We start from the raw sequence: 20,344 nt of genomic DNA, 5'->3' as shown, positions 1-20,344 counted from the left end.
GGATAGAATATATAGTAATATTGATTGGGCATTGGGAAATTCTCACTGGTTTATGCACTATGGTTATATAGAGGCAGTATATGAGAACTATGGGGTCTCAGATCATTCACCCATAGTTCTATGTACTGAGATTACTAGGAACCATCTCCCAAAGCCATTTAGGCTGCTAACAGTTCTTTTGCAGGAGGAAGAATTTAAAAAAATGGTACAAGAAGTGTGGGAGCAAAAAGTTACTGGATGCACTATGTATTTAGTTTGGCAAAAACTGCAGAAACTTGGAAGCAAAGCAAAGGGCATGAACAGAACCTATAATTCAGTAGAGAAAAAAGTTGGAATGCTGAGAGACAAGCTGCAGGAAATTCAACAACAGATAGACAATGATCTGTTCAACAATAACCTGATTCTAGAGGAAAAAGAGTTAATGATACAAGTGGAAAAGTGGCAAGGTATACAGGAAAGAGTGTACAGGCAGAAATCCAGAGCAATATGGATTGAAGCAGGAGATTCAAATACAAAGTTTTTCCATGGGCACCTAAAGGCAAGGCAAGCTAGGAACAGAATTTCAACTATTTGCAATGAGAATGGACAAAAGTTGACTGACCCCATTCTAGTTGAACAAGAGTTTACATCTTTCTTTGAAAGTTTGCTTGGAACAAGGGCACAAGAACTGCCATGCTTAGATGTAAATATAGCTAGAAATGTGCCTTGCTTGGATAGAGAACAACAGCTGAATATGATAAAGGATGTGACTGAAAGTGAGATTCTAAAAGGGTTAAAGGAATTACCAGGTGACAAAGCACCTGGCATTGATGGATTTCCAGTGGAAGTTTTCAAGAAGTACTGGAACATAGTTGGAGCAGAGGTAATAGAGGCAGTGAAAGAGTTCTTTGAATCAGGGAAACTATTGAAGAGTGTTTGTAGTGCAACCATCACTCTAGTACCAAAAGTGACTAGTCCCTCTTTTGTTAAAGAATTCAGGCCTATAGCATGTTGTACTACCATTTATAAACTCATTGCCAAAATCCTCACTGCAAGGCTTAAAACAGTGGTGGACTTCATAGTCGGACCAGCTCAATCAGCATTCATAGAAGGGAGAAGTATCCTAGACAATGTTATCTTAGCACATGAGCTGGTGAAAGGATACAGCAAGAAGGGGAGTTCACCCAGGTGCATTATCAAAGTAGATATAAGGAAGGCATATGACTCTGTGGAATGGGCTTTCTTACAAATGGTGCTACTGGAATATGGGATACCTACAAAAATGGTGAATTGGATTATGGAATGTGTCACAAATGCAAACTATTCCATACTGATTAATGGGGGCCTTACTAAAAGATTTCAAGCAAAGAAGGGATTGAGACAAGGGGATCCTATGTCACCATACTTGTTTGTTTTGGTAATGGAATATTTGAGCAGAACTTTGAAGAACCTAAAGGATATCCCTGATTTCAATTTTCACCCAAGGTGTGCAAAAATGAATCTTACTCACATCTGTTTTGCAGATGATCTTATTATGTGTTGCAGGGCTGACAAGATCTCACTTCAATTGTTGCTGGACAAGTTCAATCATTTCTCAAAGGTGACAGGGCTCATGGCTAATCTAGATAAAAGTTCTATCTATGTAGCTGGAGTCAATCAGAGATTCAAGGAGATGGTACTCTCAGAATTCCAATTCAAGCTGGAGTCCTTGCCATTCAAATACTTGGGAGGGAAGCTATCAGTGCAGCAGTGTATGCCACTAGTAGAGAAGATCACAAATAGAATAAAGTGCTGGACATCAAAGCTACTATCATATAGTGGAAGACTACAACTGATAAAGAGTGTGGTATTTGAAATGCAAACATACTGGGGGCAGGTATTCCTGATGCCTAAGAAAATAATTCAGCTAGTGAACTCAGTCTGCAGAGTCTTTCTATGGACAGGAAGCTATTGTCCCTCAAAGAAAGCTTTAGTTTCCTGGGACAGAATATGTATGCCCACATCAGCTGGAGAACTGAATGTCATAAATTTTGAATGGTGGAATAAAGCAGCACTGTGCAAACTGATGTGGGCAGTACACTTAAAGAAGGATGCCCTTTGGATCAAATGGATTCATTCAATATACATAAAGAGGAAGGAGTTCAACAGTATGCATACCCCAAGTCAAGCCTGTTGGCTCTTGAGGAAGATATTTGATGTAAGAAGCTGGTACATGAACGTTGAATCATTTGCAAACATAAATAGGTTCTGCAGAGGGGGAAAGTTTAGTATTCAGAAGTTATATACTATATCAAGACCTCAGTATCCAAAGGTAGAGTGGAAAGTTGTAGTGTTGGGTACAAATGTACCCAGGCACAATTTTATTCTTTGGCTAACTCTAAATCACAGACTTACTACTGTAGATAGATTAGTAGCCTGGGGTATACAGGTGGATCATGGCTGTGTGCTGTGCAAAACTGGGACAATTGAGGACATGAATCATCTGTACTTTGATTGCAACTATTCAAGAAGCATATGGGACAGTCTACTTCAGTGGATAGGAGAGAAACACCAGATTGGATCATGGGAAGAAGAAGTCAAATGGTTGAGTGCAAGAACAAAGAACAATCATGCCCATGGCAGTATCTTGGCATTCTTGTTTGCAGCACTGATATATCATACTTGGATAGAAAGGAACATGCGTAGATTCCAAGGAAAGGAGACTAAATGGAAGAAGATAATACGAGAAATTGTCCTACAATTGCACATCAGCGGACAGCAGAGAATTAAATGGAAGCAATACTTACAAAAAGTTAACAGTTTTCCTCTATGATCCTAGTAGAGGAAACATAAAGTTTGTAAATGGTTTAGTGAGATAGTGTTTTCTTTTGATGTTTTTTTTTGAGTCTAGCTCTTTAGTCCAAAAGAGTTAGAGGTGCTGTAAATATTTTTCTTGGTTAATAAAGTTTAAACGTTTAACCAAAAAAAAAAAGGAGCAGCTTGGTGCGCAAGGCATTCCTTATTTACGTAGAAGGGACACACTCTAGGGGTGTGATGTAGTATTAATGATTGCTTTCACAGCTCGAGCTCATGACCTATAGGTCAAACGAAAATAATGATAAACCCATGACCTATGAGCCATCACGAAAATAACTTTACCGTTGCTCCAAAGGCCACTTTCAAAAATACTACTTGATGTGTATGAAATTTCAGTTTTTGAAGGCCTTTTATTGGAACTTTACCGTTGCTCCAAACGCCAATTTCAGAAAAACTACTTGATGTGTATGAAATTTCAGTTTTTTGAAGGCCTTTTATTGAAACTTCGAGAGAATGCTGTTTTGCAAATCCTCCCCAAGTCACTGATTTATCAACCACACAGCTGTAAGCATTGTATTAGTTACGCTAAACTTAATGGTTCATCTTTATATAGTTCTAGTAGTATCTTCAATGCCAAAGTATTTGTATTGTTTCTGTATAACGATCAACAAATAAAAAAGTTACATAAAAAAATTGCGTCTGCCGGGAGTCGAACCCGGGTCTATTGCTTGGAAGGCAATTATCCTAACCGTTGGACTACAAACGCCTTGTTGTTATCTACATCGTTTTCCATATCGTTTTCGACGTTACTTATTCATTTGTTAAGAAAGAATTAACTCAAATAATCATCTACTCAAGCGCTTAAACTTAAATAGATGGTGAAGGTATATATATATATATATATATATATATATATATATATATATATATATATATATATATATATATATAAAAAAAATATCACTGTATAGTTTTATGTATATTTGTTATAAAAAAAAATAAACAATAAATTTAACTGGCAATTTATGTAAAGTTCCAATTATCATATGCCCTACTGGTTCATCTCAATGTGACAATATCAACATAGCTATTAAATTCATCTTGTGTCAAAGAAAACTTAAACAATCTTATCGACTTTGAAAAAAATTCTCGCATCCACTTAAATTAATTCTTTCATGCGACCTGTTATATTCATTCTTTTAAAAAAATAAAAAGGAAACAGAAACATATGGTCCCTATATTATATTCCACAGCTTGTTTGGATGGTTGTTACCTATTGTATTGTATTGTATCGTATTGTTACTTTAAATACAATGTTTGTTTTGATTGTTACTTAAATTTTATTATATCGTATCGTTAAATCCTTCGTTACGTAACGATGAAATGTGCCACCAATTTGGTGTGGTCGCGTCGTTACCTTGTCTTTTCTCTCAATCTTACCCTTCGTTATTATTAAATAATTTTATTTTATCATTTACCCTACCTTTTTATATACCGTATCATAATATTTTTTTACAATATTGTAAGTTTATTCATTATATTACTGGTGCGTGATACTATGAAACGATGGCAAAACAGCACAATTCATCCAAATATTGTATTCATCAAACGATACAGTACAGTACAATACAATACAATACGATACATTATGAAACGATATGTAACAACAATACACAAGCCCTGTAGCTATGTATGGCCCTGCAGGTATTTATGCATGTAAAAGATTTTAGCTCGGACAATTATAAACCATAAGCTAACTAGAAATGAATCACTAATTTAGTAAAGGGGGAAAATGCAAATAGCTCCGATTCTTTTAATGTGCAATTTTCCTTTCCACGTTAATTTTTTGTCTTTAGATTCCTCAGCAGCCATTGACATGACTTTTTCGTAGAATTTTTTGACCTAAAAACCCATCAACACAAAAGGCGCTGCCTCACTTTGAAATAATGAATAATCAACAATTAAATCATGATTAAAAAAAACTAAAATAACGTTTAACAAGTTCATATCCTTTCAGAAAGTGATGGCAAAATGGATAAAAAAAAAACAGTTATCGGTTCATATGATCTACTAAAAATGGGTTGGATAATGAACTTTTTAAAAATAGATTAAATATGGATAAGAACCATATTATCCACTTAAAAAATGGATAAACCGAGTGTTTAACGGGAATTTCTCAAATTTGGGAGACTAAGAATTCTACCAAAAGTGATCATATTCAAGAAGCCATGGATAATATGGATATACATATTATCCGTTGGTTAATTCATTTTTTATCCGTATTAAATATTGGCCGGATTGAATAATTTATCCGTTTTACATTACTCGTTTTCGACTCGCCCATATCTGACCTAACCCCCTCGTTTTCCACCCCCATTGTTGACTAAGAGAAGTCTCGCTTCACCCATCAACTACAGCATTGGAAGCCACGTGATCTAATTCTAGTGTAAAAATAGCCTCTCACAAGTTTTTTGACCGCTTGTTAATATTTAGCCACCGTTTGAAAATAATTGAGAAATACTACCTCTATTCCAAATATGTCACTATTAATTTTCATGAGTCAATTTTTTGAAGCTAAATTAATTTAGATCAACTCAATTTTTTAATTAAAATTTAAATATTAAAAATTCATCAGAAAAATACTATAAATTGCAATTCTTCTCATGTTAATATGACGAAAAAATACATTTAGAAATATTGATCAAAATTCAAATAGTCTGAATCTCAAAAAACGAAATTTGACATATAATTTGGGACGGAAGAACTAGCCACGCGAAAATTAAAGGGTATTATCACTTTTAGCTCGCGCCAGAAACTATTTACATTCGGTAGCCGAAAAAAAGTCGTTTTTGGATCAATCCAAAGCCCAAAAAGGTTTTTAGAAGGTTAAAAGGTCCGTTGAGCGCCTCAAGGCTATGTCATAATAGATCCGAACACTTGCCCCGGATCGACTTCCAGATCATAATTGCTCTAGTAAATAACTAAAGAAAATAGATAGATGAAAACTACAAACTACAGGATAGAAAAGAATATACCAATCCTAAGGATCCGTAGGATTAATTGTGGATCCAAGACAACAATAGAAAGATTTGAGTCTTAGATCAAATATGTATAATTTTTTATACATTTTTCGGCTATTATTTTGAAAGCGGCTATACAGTGTCATTTTCCCAAAATAAAATTTGGACGACACCCAGCGTAAATTCTTGCCCATTTTTGTTCTTATATTCTAGCAGCCAAGACGGAATTTTTGCAATTTACCTTTACTATGTGTCACAGCCAACTTTATACTTGCATATTTTCCAGCAGCCAAGATGGGATTATTGGACACTCTTGCAATTTATTTCCCTTTCCTCTCAACGTTTTGTGCTCAAATTCAAACTCGTGCAAATGCAGCCATTGACAGTTTTCTATGTAAATTTCACTTAGACTTCAAAAATCCTCATGACAAATAAGTACTAGCTATCTCTACCTAAATGTTCCACTATAAATACCATTATAAGAACTAGAACTAACATAACAACAAGTTCATATATAACATCTTTTTACGAACTATTTTCTTACTAAGAAATTCTGCACCGCCATCGCTTCTCTGCTCCGCCATTATCACTGCCGTTAGAGGATGAAGGGGACGATTTCGGACGAAATAGAGGTGAATGTGCCTGCAAATGTAGCATGGGAACTCTATGGCACGTTACATCTATCTAGGTTTATTGTGCAAGAGTTGCCTAATGTTCTTGACAAAGTTGATGTTATTGAAGGTGATGGTAGTACTGGAACTGTACTCAAAATCACTTTTCCTCAAGGTAAAATTAAAACCATCCTATGGTTTGGGATATAGTTTCCCTACTTTAATGTGATACTTACATACTTTCTACTTCTACTTGTCTCTATGTAAATATAGAAACTAATGCTAGCATTAGGTTAGACTGTCAATATCACACCCCTTAGGGTGTGGCCCTTCCCCGAACCCTGCGTGAACGCGGGATATTTTGTGCATCGCGCTGCCCTTTAGTTCATATAAAGAAACTCAACTTTCAAGATAAGGTACAAGCTCGGAAAAAAAAATGCGGATACCAAATTCCCTTGGCTGAAGGGAGCCTTGGCGTAATTGGTACAGTCGCTGCCATGTGACCAGGAGATCACGTGTTCGAACCGTAGAAACAGTCTCTTGCAGAAATGCAGGGTAACGCTGCCTATTATAGACTCTTGTGGTCCGGCCTTTCTCCGGACCCCGTACATAGCGGGAGCTTAATGCGCCGGGCTCCCCCTTTTTTAAACCAAATTACCTTCGCTAGATAGAGTGGTGGTTGTAAATTACTAGGTACCATACTTAACTCGACATGATTCTCTCAAGCACCTTAGTATACTCTACATGTTCACATGTGTTGGTTTAGGGTACGATCAAGTTCACTAAGAGGATCGCCCTCCCATTTCGAAGTTTCTTTACGAAAAGTTTCAACCTTAAACTCAAATTATATTGATTGTGGTGTTGTTGTTGTTTTACATAGGTACACCAGGAATACCCTATTTCAAGGAGAGACTCAACATAGTGGATGATGAGAAAAGATACAAGCAGTCTGAGGTGATTGAAGGTGGATATGTTGATCTTGGCTATGTATTTTACGGAATTAGGTTTGAGGTGATTGAGAAAGATGAAAAGTCATGTGTTACAAAATTTACAGTGAGTTATGAAGTGGAAGATGTGAAGCTTGCAAACCATGCATTTACCATGGTTGAGCCACTGCAGACTGTTATCAAATCTGCCAAAACTTATCTAATTGCCAAGTCAAAGAATTGAGTCTCTCATTTGATCATCTAATCAAGATGACCAAATTTCCATTTTTATTTGTATCAAATTCAACGGCAGTACTTCAGTTGGCCAGATAGAAGAAACTTCTCTAATTGATTTGATGCAAGAATAATATTATCATCTTCTTGTCAGTTTGCTGTCTTTTTTCCTATTTTAACTTTTAAAGAAATTCCATTGGATCATTCTTCTCATGAAAGTTGGTGATCTTTGCTCAGGTTTCTGTGAGCCAATTTTCCTCTTGCTTGAATCTTTTATGGATGCATTATTTTTCTTTATTATTATTTTATTTGTTGGTATCACTGGAATGTAAACCACTTGTTTTAGTTGCAACGCACAAGTAATCCATTAGTAGACATCTTGTAGTTTTACCAACAGGGTTGTGGTGGAGTGATAAGTATTCCTTCATGCTTAACCAGAGGTCTCGGGTTCGAGCCCCTGGGTATGGAATCGCTTTTTTTAGGGAGCGCTTTACCCCCCAATGTGAGACTTCGGCGCAAATCCGGATTTAGTCGGGCCCCAATGTGGGTACCGGACACCGGGTGGGAAATCAAAAAAAGACATCTTATAATTTTTTTTTTAAAAAGAAATTAAGTTCTTGCATTCTGTACTGATAAAAAAACATTTAAATTGTCTTTATAAAGAAAATGAAAAGCTACACTCCTATTGCATTTTTACACTTTGTTACTCCCCTTAATAAACACAAATTAGTTGGATGTTCACATGTTTATTTTACTTCTTGCCATAATATTGTCCGGTCAAACTCCTATATATTTTCTGATTGCTCAAAATAATTCTATCATTAAAGGGATACAAAATGTTCAAACCATGTGCTCCAAACACCATGATTTGTCATGTTGAATGCATGTATTGTGGTTGGAAGAAAGTAGTATCAGAGACAAATGCAAAACATGAAAGTAAAAACAGTAAAGCATTTCCAAGAGAAAGTGAAGGAGTGAACCACTTAATATCTGTCATGCTTCAATAACACATTCATACTAAGGGTAAAAGCAAGTAGTGACTTCAACAAAAACTGAAGGCCAAATATATAGCCAGCCCCTTAAAGTTGTCCACCCTTTTTACTTAAACACTCAATCTTAAATCTGTTGCATTTGAATACTTTAATCAGGTTTTTACTGTGTCATTTCGACACAAAATTCGTAGGCATCAAAATACAAAAGGTGCGTGTAATTCACACACCAAAGTGACGAATAAAACGAGGACACGTGGATTTAACTTTTAAAAATTAATAAATAAATAAATACACAAACCAGAACCCCACCCCATCGTCATCTTCCCAACTACCCCTCCTCGTCGGAAAATTAATTTTCGGCTATTTCTTTTCCAGCTCTGTCTTCTTCTCCAAAAATTTGGTCTCCTCTTCTTCCCATCGTCATCTTCCCCAACAGCTAATTTGCACACCTTTTGTATTTTGCAATCGTCATCTTCCCCAACAGCTAATCTTCCCCAAATTTCTTAACAATAAGAAAGGGGTTGTAATGGGTAACCACCTGTTGGCAAAAAGAAAGGGGCTCCCAAATTTATCGTTAAGCTTTAACCTAAAAATCGTCACCTCGGCAAATTAAAAGAAAGAAGAAAGGGGTAACCACATGTTGGCAAATTAACTGTTGTAATGGAGATGGCATGGCAGAGAGGTGTAACCACCTGTCGGTATCAAATCCTCTGACGAAACTTTGTAGCTTTCAAATTTGGACTAATCCTGTACGCCATCCGGCATTGCCTTGCCGGAATAATTGGTACCGACAAACTGCAACCCATTTGGACTCCCCACAAAACTTTCAGATCTAAAGGTGTTTTTTATGGGATCTTAAAAGCGAGAAACAAAAATAAAAAATTTATGGTGGTAGCCAAATTTAAAAGTGGCGGTGGTGGTAGTGTGCTTAGATTTGGAGGAGGAAATGATATTAATGGTGTGAAAGATCTAAAAATTTAAAAGAAATATTTAGGCAAAATACATAAAATACCACCTGAACTTTTCCCCAAATCCCTGTTACACACTTGTTAAACATGAAAATATTTTTACACACCAAAACTTTCAAAAATGTATCGATTACACACCACTTTCGTGCTTGACCAGTTTCACAAATGTGTGTGCATCACGCACCAATATGCTCGTGACATGTGTCATTAACTTTAAAAAACTTTCGCGAGAAAGATTTCCGGCGAGAGCCAAAAAAAAAACTTAGAATCAATAGACCAAAAAAAAAGAACTTTTCAAACACTTGTAATTACTAGTTACAAATGGGAAGAAATTATCAAATAGCGTCTTAATTCGATTTCCCAACACTCTGCCACAAATTGGAAGAAATTACCAAGTAACCTAGCTAGTCAATCAAAATCGAGTTACAAGTTCAGTTCGACAATCCAAAATTAACAAGATCCAGTTGAATTTTCAAGCTTTTTCAATAGCTCAACAATGGTGATTTCTGAGTTTTCCACCTAGCCTTCGCAAAACCCGTGATAAACTTTTAAATCTAGCACAAATAAATAATTTTCGAAAAACCCAGTTGGATATGGCTGCTGCATTACTTCGACAATGGAAGATGAGAGGGGCTAGGAGGTTAGTTGTAGGGCGGGCTCTGGCGAGTTGTGTGTACACTACAAGAAATCAGCCTTATTGCGGCGACCAAAGTCGCTACAAAATCCACGAAAGTCGCTGCTACATGTTATCAGTGGCGACATTTGGGTTGCCACAAGGAAAACCGTAACTGAAAGGTATTTGTGGCGACACCAAAAGGTCGCCGCTAAAAGCTCAGATTTTGCGGCGACATAGTTGCCACAAAAGTTGACGAAACTCGCTACAAAAATGGTTCCACGAGAATAAAAATTTAACTGGGTCGCCACTGTTAATAACTTTTAGCGGCGACTATTGTCGCTGCCAAAACATTTTTTCAGTGGCAAGTTCATATCGCCACTATAAATGACTGTTAGTAGCGACGCTACAAAATAATAAACCAACAAAAGACACAATAACTTTCAGTAGCGACTAAAGTCGCTGCAAAAGAATTGTTATTGGCAATTTGAACATCGGAACAATTACTAATATTTTGTGACAAAATAATGTCGCCACTAAAACCTATCTTCTCAAAAGCTATAATGACCAAAATTATATATATTTCCGATGGGAACCTAATTCTCTAAATTTAATGACTGGATATTCACATAAGTTGACTACCAATATTAAAAGCAACCAATAATATTTAAAAAACACCAAAAGAATTTCTCAAACTGAATATTATAAATATTTTCATTACTAAAAAGTCAATTACATAATACTACACGACACTTCATTGTGCATAGTAATTGTACACATATACATATCCCAAAAAAGACAAAATATTAAGTGTCTTGTAATTGCTCCTTGGTCGACACCATCCTTGAACGATACCATTGTTTAAGTGACTTGTCCCTGCTAAAAAATACAATACATATATATAAGGAACATAATGAGATTTTTATATCAAAAAACATACATAGAAAAACTTCAAGGATAACAAAAAGGGGTCTACTAAGTTTAAATTAGGCCATTTCAACAGTTCAACATTTTTGTAGCTTCTGCCACCAAATATCACTGTCTTTAACAAGTATCAAAATGTAACAACCCCACATCATGTCAGAGGTAACAGTTTGTGGGTGGAGGAAATTGAAACTGAAAGCAGGAATAACCAAACAAACTTCACAGCAACTAATCGACACTTTCAAGCCTGTTGAACTAGAATATTAAGTTCTCCACAAGACTACAACAAATTTTTGAAATGTCAATACATTGTAAAGAAATAGTGATTTCTTTTGCTTTGAAGTTAGTGCAAGAGAGGAGCATGGGAATAGAAGTGGAGTTGGTGAGGGACCATTCAACCTTAAGCAAAACCTATTGGAGTGCTATTCTCGAGATTTAGCCAAAAAGTTCTTCTGCTGTTCTCTCTTTATATATCTTATATAAATGATGACATCATAAAACAAGAAACACCCTTTAACACCACCACCAGTTCATGGCTGAGCAATCGCAGACTGGCGTTCACGGTGAAAATGTCAGCTACCACAACTCCACCAACTTCAAAACCAACCAAGAAAGCTCAGAAACAATGAATTAAAGAGTCCCTTTTGACACCAAGATTTTACACAACTGATTTTAATGATATTGAGAAAGACTCGCTTTAATGCACATGTTACTGTTACAGATGATATGCTGAATCTTTCCAGGAAAGAGCAGCAGCAACGCCTAAAGCAGCTACAGTAGATATTAAAGCTATAGTCCTATTTTAGAATACTAAGGTTATTTAAGGTTTGAAAAGAAACAGCAGCAGCAGCCCCCTCAAGCCTTTTTTAAACACTACACATGCCATCGAAAAATCCAGTTTTCACATAAACAAAAAACAACCCAATAGTCTATTACCAAGAGGATGAAAGTTAAAGAAGGAGAAGTTGAGAAGAAGGTAGGGATCAAGTGACAGAAGAATTGTCCATAATGAAGGAAGAAAAAATGCCGAGAAGGAAGAAGAATTGTTAAGAAGCAGCGGAGCAAGTACCTGTTGTTGCATTCTGATCACGAAACTAGCAAATTGTTCATGCATCCTCTTGTCCACTTCTAGATGGATCCTCTTGCCTACTTTTGCATTTGCGAGTTCACGCTCCTCTGCCAACTGCCTTTGCAACTCAAGCTCCATATTTCTTTTCAACTCAGCAGCCATTTGTTCACGTTCTTCTTGCAACTTCCTATCCATCTCGGCTTGCATCTTTTGATGCACAATTTTTATAGCGGAAGACACGCTGGACTCTATGTTTGCTTGCTGTGTGTTACTCTTTTTAGGAGGCTTCTTTCCGTATCCTTTTCCGCGAACATAGCCTGTTCTCTCACCAAGAACGGTGGATAAAATCTCATCTCTAGTCATGGGATGCTCGATCTCTTTAGATTGTTGCTGAGCGACAACTTCTTGGAGTTGACCCTGCATTTATGCATAATCATTTACATCAAAATATAATAAAAAACACTAAATGTAACTTACAGAAAATATAATAAGTCTATGATTTTAGATAATTACATGAATTTGTTGGGATTGTGAATCCACCCACACCAGTTCTCCTCTATCATCCTTGTGCGTATGTTGGATCTCCCAAACTTTATTCGGTGTGTCTATTTTTCCGGTAATAGGATTTCTCTGCAATATAATTTCAGGAAAAAAAAAAAGCAAATATATAAATATGTAAATAACAAAGAAGTATATGTGGTAGACTAAATATATTTTTACCGTAGTTTCCTCTACTTCTGCAAAAGACCTTGCACCACAAGTATGCTTAGTTATTTACTTTTCTCTATTTCTTTTGTTTCTCTCACTTACAGCCTGTAAGTCAACAGATTAATAAATCACCTTTCAAAGATGTGAATGGTGCCCTTTGGCTGGCAGAATCTTCAGGTATTAAGTTAGTACCTTAAAATCCTGACTTCTAATATATTTATTAGGTATTTCCAGTCCTTAAGCTCAACATCTTCAGGTCGATGAGACAATCTTTCTTCATTAGTATTGTACTTAGAGTACAGCCTGCTGAATCGAGCTTTCCATGCTCTAAAAAGCCTTTGCATAGTGCTAATTACAAAGGCTTGAAACCTATGCTCTTGCAGCCCGCTGTAAACTTTAAATTTATCCTGCCAATAAATGTAATATTATATTCGATATCCTAACCACATAAATAAACCTTGAAACTTAAAGTCAATACAATATTGAAGCCTTATCTAACACTGAAGACACTACTGCCCATTCCAACATTGACAATATGGACAGAAGCAAGTAGTACACCTCATTCATGTCATTGTTGAGCTCACAAAATGCTAGAAATTGCTCTAAAGAAGCAAACATTTTCCTCGAAATTGTGGGAATTTCATGAGGTAGTACATGTAAAGGTTCCAGAACCTCACATCACACTGTTCAAGCAGAGATTGACAACAAATACCATACCAATCTTGTGGGAAAATCAAGCAAAATATGAACTACAAACAACAAGCCAACAGTGGACCAGCAAAAGGAAAATCTACCGAAACAGGTTCCTTGCTTGCAACTTAAAATCCACATCGAAGAGCTCTTTTCTTAAAAGATACAGAGGATAAGAAAGGAAGTTTTGGCCTCAGAAGCAACTATCTCAATAATACCTCCACCACACCCTGATCCTGGAACCATAATAACACATCAGAATAAATAACTGAATCAAGATACTCACACATTTACAGAGATGTAGAAGGATAAAATGGAGAACAAAATTCAAGAACTTAGCTAAGTCATCTCAAATTTGAGGATTATGATCGCAACCACGAACAACAAAACGATCCATCAGATAAATAATAATGAGTTCTCGACGGGAAAGCTCACAAGAAAATGAAATAGCCAAGAAGGAGAGGTTGAATTCAAATGAAGATGAAAAGCTACCAAGAGGAACATGTATTGTAACATCTTAAATTTGTGCAAAAGCAGGGAGCAACATGAAGTATAACATCTTATGAAATTAATTTGTTACCTTGACCTTTAACCACATTGCTTCTCCGTGTTTCAAAACTATTTTTTGCCAATTTCCATCTTGGAACAAGATAGTGCTTCTCATGAGACGTCGCTCCAAAATTGCCAAGTCCTTGAAAACTTCCACGACCACAGCTCGTCCCGCCTCTCCCACTTTTTCCTCGTCCAGTTCCTTTCATTTCCTACAACATCATATCAAAAGAAAATGATAATCAGACTAGAGAAAATATTAATTCAAATAGCAGAGAATTAAAATCAATTAATAGATGAAATGTTGGAATAAAGCACTAATTTTACTTCACCACTGATTCTGTTATGAAATTAAAGCTTCAAACATTTCGAATTAATTTCATTCAGTCTAATTAGGACAAAAATTACATGAAACTTTAGAGCAATCTGATACATACAGGGAAACATGTCTTTCAAACGTGCATCTTAGCTAATCCTAATACATGAACTAGGTAAATTGGATGAATCTAGTTTACTTTTTCCAACATTGACAATATGGACAGAAGCAAGTAGTAAATCTCATATCTTCATGTCATTGTTGAGCTCACAAAATGCTAGAAATTGCTCTAAAGAAGCAAATATTTCACAGAATATAACAAGGTGCAAGGGAAGGACATGAATTATCGAATATACTATAAAAGCTGGAAAAACACAGAATCTTTTTTACAATGTAGAAAGTGGTTACATGGTGATGGTACAGAAAAATACAGTGCTAAAGAATATCAAATAATTTAACTCTATTTGTTTGTAAATGGTCTTTATTCTCATACAAATCTGAGATCACTATGTATTTCAGAAATCTACATAACAAAAATGAATACACCACAGTAGAAACACATTGGATACAACTGCTGAAGGAAAATTATGGTAGCGATTCCACCAGCCCTTACGAGTATGGAATACCAACATACAATAGGTTTCTTAACAAGAAGTTTTTAACTTACCCAACTAAGATAGTCGAGTTCCGTCAAGACTGAAAATCAACAACAACAACAACACCAAATACACCTCAAATGAGTCTTCCTGTGCGGCTCTTTTTTTTGTATTCCTGTAGATTATCAAATGGTTCAGAGAAATTCGAGATGAAATCTAAGAATACAAATGCAAAATTACTGAAATAACAATAATCCCTAACTGCATGTTGAAAATTTTGCCTTAAAGAATCCTTATAAAAAAATTCAAACATAAATTTATATATAAACTAGTATGGGTATAAACAAAAAAGAAAAGGATTAGGGTCACTAGCAGCTATATGAGAGAAATCAGTTGTGCAATTCTTCCACCACAAAATCGATATGGATTTGAACATCAGCTATATGAGATTTTCGTTCCTAAAAGAAAAAGGAAAAGATTAGGGATTTGAACACATACTTGATAAATGACATTCACATTTTGATTAGAGAGATTTAGAGTTGGGTCATGAAATTTTAGCAGAGATGCGATTTTAGAGAGAGGGGGGAGGGATTTCTAGAGAGAGGAGGTTTTGTGTCTGAAGGGTTCGTTTCTTTTAATTAGAAAGAAGGGGCTTTTTTAATTTTGTTTTGTTATTTTAAATTAAAATTCTAGGGTATAGTAGCGACGCAGTCGCTGCAAAATACCTTTAGTGGCGATATATAAAAAGTCGCCACAAATAATTTGGAGCCAAAATTTTATTCTTAGTGGGACCGAAAATTTCAGCCGCATCAGAGGCGACCTCAGAAAAGTCGCTGCTAAATATTCACCTTCTGTAGCGACCTTGAAAGTCGCTGCTAATACTATAAATGTTGCAGCAACCTATAGGGTCGCCGCTATATGTTGCCACTAAAAATCCAAATTCTTGTAGTGGTATGTGGTTGAGGATGTTCGCATGTCCTTTTTGTATATATTTCATGGCTAAATTGATGCAATTAGGTGGAGTTAGACAATGAGATGCTTTGGCCGGGGGGGGGGGAGGATTGTTTGGAACAGGGAAGAAGACGAGAGTGGGAGGGGTTATTTTCTTTTTCTTAAATTGGTGTAAAATGGAAACAGTAAAAAGAGAAAAAATGAATTTTTTTTTGTAAAGCTTTTGACTTTTTTTTTCTTTTTGCATTCACGCGCCTATGTTATGTGAAGAACACGCGGGTGCCACGTAGTTAAAATAGTGTGTAATAGACACATTTCTAAAAGGTTTAGTGTATGAAATTATTTTCATAATGAACAGGTGTGTAAGAGGGATTTGACTACAAGGTCAGGTGTCATTCTATGTATTTCATGAAAAGTTTTCCGGCAAAAGCTATTATTTTCCGGCAAGTATGAAAGGTTTGTCTTTCGAACCATTTTTACGTACTTGGAAAATGTGAGAAACACTCACCTTGCCATGTCAGCATTTTGTGTCTAAATGACACAGTAAAAGCATGATTACAGTGTTCAAATGGAATAGACTTAAAATTGAGTGTTTAAGTGAAAAGGGTGGACAACTTTAAGGGGTTGTCGATGTATTTGGCCAAACTGAAACAGCTTATGAGGAGTTCCGGATGAAGATATATGTAGTCGAAGCATAGCCTCAATTCACTATCTACAGATATCTAAATTCCGCACTAGCAATAGTTATAGACTTATACAGTCAGACCTCTCTATAACAGCATTCTTATATAACAACACTTCACTATAAAAGCTAAGTTTTTTCTGAACCAAATTTTATGTTCTGTTATAATATATGTTTTCTATAATAGCAATTCGCTATAATATCCAAAAATAGCTGGAACAAACGAGACTGTTATAGAGAGGTTTGACTGTAGTCAATAAATAGTGTTCCAGAGCTATAAAAGGGCAGCCCAGTGCACTAAGCTCCCGCTATGCGCAGGGTCCGGAGAAGGGCCGGACCGCAATGGTCTATTCTACGCAATCTTACCCTACATTTCTACAAGAGGGAGCACTAAGCTCCCGCTATGCGCAGGGTCCGGGGAAGGGCCAGACCGTACTGGTCTATTGTACGCAATCTTACCCTACATTTCTACAAGAGGGAGCACTAAGCTCCCGCTATGCGCAGGGTCCGGGGAAGGACCAGACCGTAATGATCTATTGTACACAGTCTTACCCTACATTTCTACAAGAGGTTCACATGGCACCAACTTTACAAGTTACTCCAAGACTCCCTACAGTGTTCCAAAGCTATGACCATTCAAATACTATATAAGCTGCTTGATCTAATTATTGATGTACTGCAAGCTCCTTAGTCGCTGAAAACACCGGATAAATCGCCCTACTTTGGCATGACCCTTCAAAGAAGTTTCTAGAGCAGATGCAAAATGAAATACCTTTATTTCTAACTTCCCAAATGACAATTCTGATTCCTGACACCATAAACATTCAAACTACTAAAAGAAAGCTCCTAAAAAGTGCAAACTAAGTCCCTTGGAAGAGTAAGCCTAATTGACATGCAATTTAAACAACAAGAACAATGTTTCAATCCCAAACAAGTTTTGGGCAACAAAAGGGTGCAATACTAAAGTAAACATTGTGGGTCACAACTTCAAAAGGAAAGACATCAAATATTACAATATGTAATTTTTGTCCAATGGCGGAGGCACACTAGAAGTCACAGGTTCGGCCGAACGCAAAAGCTTTGATTCTGACCCTGTATATGTGTTGAGAAATCAACTAATTATGTAAATTATTGAATTTCGAATAGCTAAAATGGTCGGTGGGTTCAGCGGCATCCTGAACCCTTAAAGTTTCAAATCCTAGATCTGTCTTTATTTCTATTCCCTAAAAAACCACACCAAATCCTTTATTCTCAAAGTGTCATAGAAATAGTGAGGGTTTTCTAAATGATTATTACCTTTCTTCGCTAATGTTAAGGTTGGAAGTTTTCTTGTGAGAGCACATGCAATCAGGGAAACCTAAGTATCCGAATAATTTACCCTGTGGAATCGTGTAATCTATTGTTTGATGTACTTTTCTGATTATATCTTGCCAATTCTCAAACAGTGCAAAACTGAAGAAAAAAGACTTAACAAGGAACCAACAAGCAAAATGAATTTTCAAAAATTTATAAATGCTAAATTTTGACACTCAACTTAACTCTACAATCATACACGTAGAGACATATCCTAGAAAAAGGCCCTTTTCTACCAAAGAGGTATACCGATCTTTTATTAAATGGAATTTACTCAGAGAAGAGATTGATCAATGAATGCCTTAAAAAGTCCAGCATCTAAATCCCAAATCCTCATTCAGTGCTTATCAGTTTTCTAGACTCAATTTATAATGATTTTAGACAACACAATCAAGCCCTATGAGGCTTTGCTTTCATCCCCCCCCCCCCCCCCCCAAAAAAAAAAAAAACAATCCCCACAAGAATCAATTTTGCACTTCAAATCCCTGCGTAGAGAGAACAATGCAATGATTATACCCCTAAGTAGCATCTTCTAGCAGTTTGCTCCACTGACAACTTACACAAGTATTCAACATTGACTTATGAGTATATACTTTGATAGTTATCAAAGCAAAGACTAAAATCACAGGAAAACTCCAAGAACTATGTTCCTGTTGGTATACTAGTGTCAACTTTTTGGCAGAAAAAACTTAGTTCATTTGATTAGGACACTTTCTTTCTAATTCAAACTACCATATAAGCCGCCACCTAGAACACTAAGTGATGATCCATCGACCACAACAGATCAAGATTAACAAAAACAACAAATTTCAGACAGCTATTTCAGGATGTAATTGCACAATGTAATAGAAAAATAGCAAAACACATGAATCTCTGTCCAATTCCGGAGAACGACGCAGCGTATTCAAAACCATGTCATGCCCATTTGACATAGGTAGATCAAGGCAAAATGAAGACTCTAAAGCCTATGCATACTTAAGTCCCATTTTGTAATCACTTAATTCTGCCCTTTCCAAGTAATTAAACTGAATTTAGGTAAGCATAAGTCCCATTCTACTGTATTTTTGGGGAATCAAATCAATTTACATAACCATGTATATCAATTTGATATAGGTTGTTCAATGTAGAACCCAAAGCATATGCTTAGTATATTCCTTTCCTCTTTCCCATTTGTATGCAAGTTGCCTAAACTTAAGCAAGCAATTGAAATGTGAAATTAAACAGAAAGTTTAAATGCTTTAATTTCCAACACCAAACTACACAAATGTTCATCAAAATTGAATACATTCTTCTGATTAATTGTCAAATTATAAGTTCAAAATACTAATTTACCCAATTTCAGAAAGTATTTGCCATGTAAATTGGCATATAATCTGAAAAAGATAATACCTTTGCCATAATTCTATTTGACCTAAATCTTCCAGGACCAAAAGGTTGCTCAATACAATATTTGTAATGCACTGAAATATCACAACACTCTAATTAATATTTCTAAAGCAATAAGCTTTTGACGTACACATTTACAGAAAATGGAAACTGACCTCAGGTTAGAGATTTCAGCTGAATAAAAAAGCAAAATCCACGAAAATGGCGTGTAAAAAAAATTTGGACCATTTCTCGATTTGTGCGTGTCATCCTTGCGCAGGGGCCATGCTAATCTTCTCTGTATCGTTCCAATTTTATCGGATGTCCCGGAAGGGACGAACTTAGTTGTTAGGGTTTCGATAGATAAACTAAAGAAAGTTTCTTTCCATTGCCGGTGAGGGAGAAACTAACTAGCTAGTTGAGTTTTTAGTTGGGACGGGACTGGGCTACTGTTTAAGCCCATTTTCTTTTTGTGAGTATTCACTGGGAATATTTCGATTATGCAAACACCAAATATGGATTTTTTCCTAACTATACCATATATGAAATCTTATTACCAAATATGTGCATAGTATGTATATTACCCGCCCAGTCCACAGTTTATCTACAATTTATATACCATTCGTTATTTAGGCAGAATCTGCCATTTTTAGCGCGCGAAAAATCAGCCACAGAATCTGGGATTGATTTATTCCACATTAAATTCAAAATTTGAAACGGAAACGAAATCTCGAAGCTGCGTAATTTTGAAACGGAAAGGAGATTTCTGTTCTTCATCTTCATCTTCATCTGTTCTTCCATATATTTTCCATCATTGATATCCATTAAAAAGCTTGAAAGCTTTGAATTCAAATTTGGGTTTTTAAAAATCATTATTTGTTTGGATTGGGTGTTGTTGAAAATAATCGGGAATATGGTTTGGAGTTTATATCTCAATTTTGAGGGGTTTTGGTGAAGATTAGACTTGGTTTTGACTGAATTTCAGATTGAAACTCGAAGAAG

General features: G+C 36.0%; 2 protein-coding genes and 1 non-coding gene across 9 annotated transcripts; 1 reads left to right on the top strand and 2 right to left on the bottom strand.

Annotated features, from left to right (window-relative positions):
* On the bottom strand, window positions 3,470–3,541 carry TRNAG-UCC. Its single transcript has one exon. It is a non-coding gene; the product is annotated as a tRNA-Gly (tRNA).
* Window positions 6,286–7,802, top strand: LOC109235059 (S-norcoclaurine synthase 2-like). The gene is made up of 2 exons (XM_019401066.1): window positions 6,286–6,581; window positions 7,287–7,802. The coding sequence occupies exons 1-2, from the start codon at window positions 6,398–6,400 to the stop codon at window positions 7,574–7,576; spliced, it is 474 nt and encodes a 157-aa protein (XP_019256611.1). The 5' UTR covers window positions 6,286–6,397; the 3' UTR covers window positions 7,577–7,802.
* On the bottom strand, window positions 10,832–19,773 carry LOC109234506. 7 transcript variants are annotated; one of them, XM_019400525.1, is made up of 7 exons: window positions 19,519–19,773; window positions 19,367–19,437; window positions 15,063–15,166; window positions 14,111–14,291; window positions 12,646–12,762; window positions 12,133–12,549; window positions 10,832–11,018 (listed from the first exon to the last, which is right to left on the bottom strand). In XM_019400525.1, the coding sequence occupies exons 4-7, from the start codon at window positions 14,192–14,194 to the stop codon at window positions 11,001–11,003; spliced, it is 636 nt and encodes a 211-aa protein (XP_019256070.1). In that variant the 5' UTR covers window positions 14,195–14,291; window positions 15,063–15,166; window positions 19,367–19,437; window positions 19,519–19,773; the 3' UTR covers window positions 10,832–11,000. The 7 variants fall into 7 exon arrangements, 3 of the variants coding, with proteins under 3 accessions (XP_019256070.1, XP_019256072.1, XP_019256071.1); XM_019400527.1 differs by having other exon boundaries at window positions 10,832–11,015; XM_019400526.1 differs by lacking the exon at window positions 19,367–19,437 and having other exon boundaries at window positions 10,851–11,018.

The sequence above is a fragment of the Nicotiana attenuata genome, chromosome 11 (genome assembly GCF_001879085.1).
Source record: "Nicotiana attenuata strain UT chromosome 11, NIATTr2, whole genome shotgun sequence".
Lineage (NCBI taxonomy): Eukaryota > Viridiplantae > Streptophyta > Magnoliopsida > Solanales > Solanaceae > Nicotiana > Nicotiana attenuata.
Note: the sequence above shows the minus strand (reverse complement) of the source record. Positions and strands in the feature narration are given on the sequence as shown.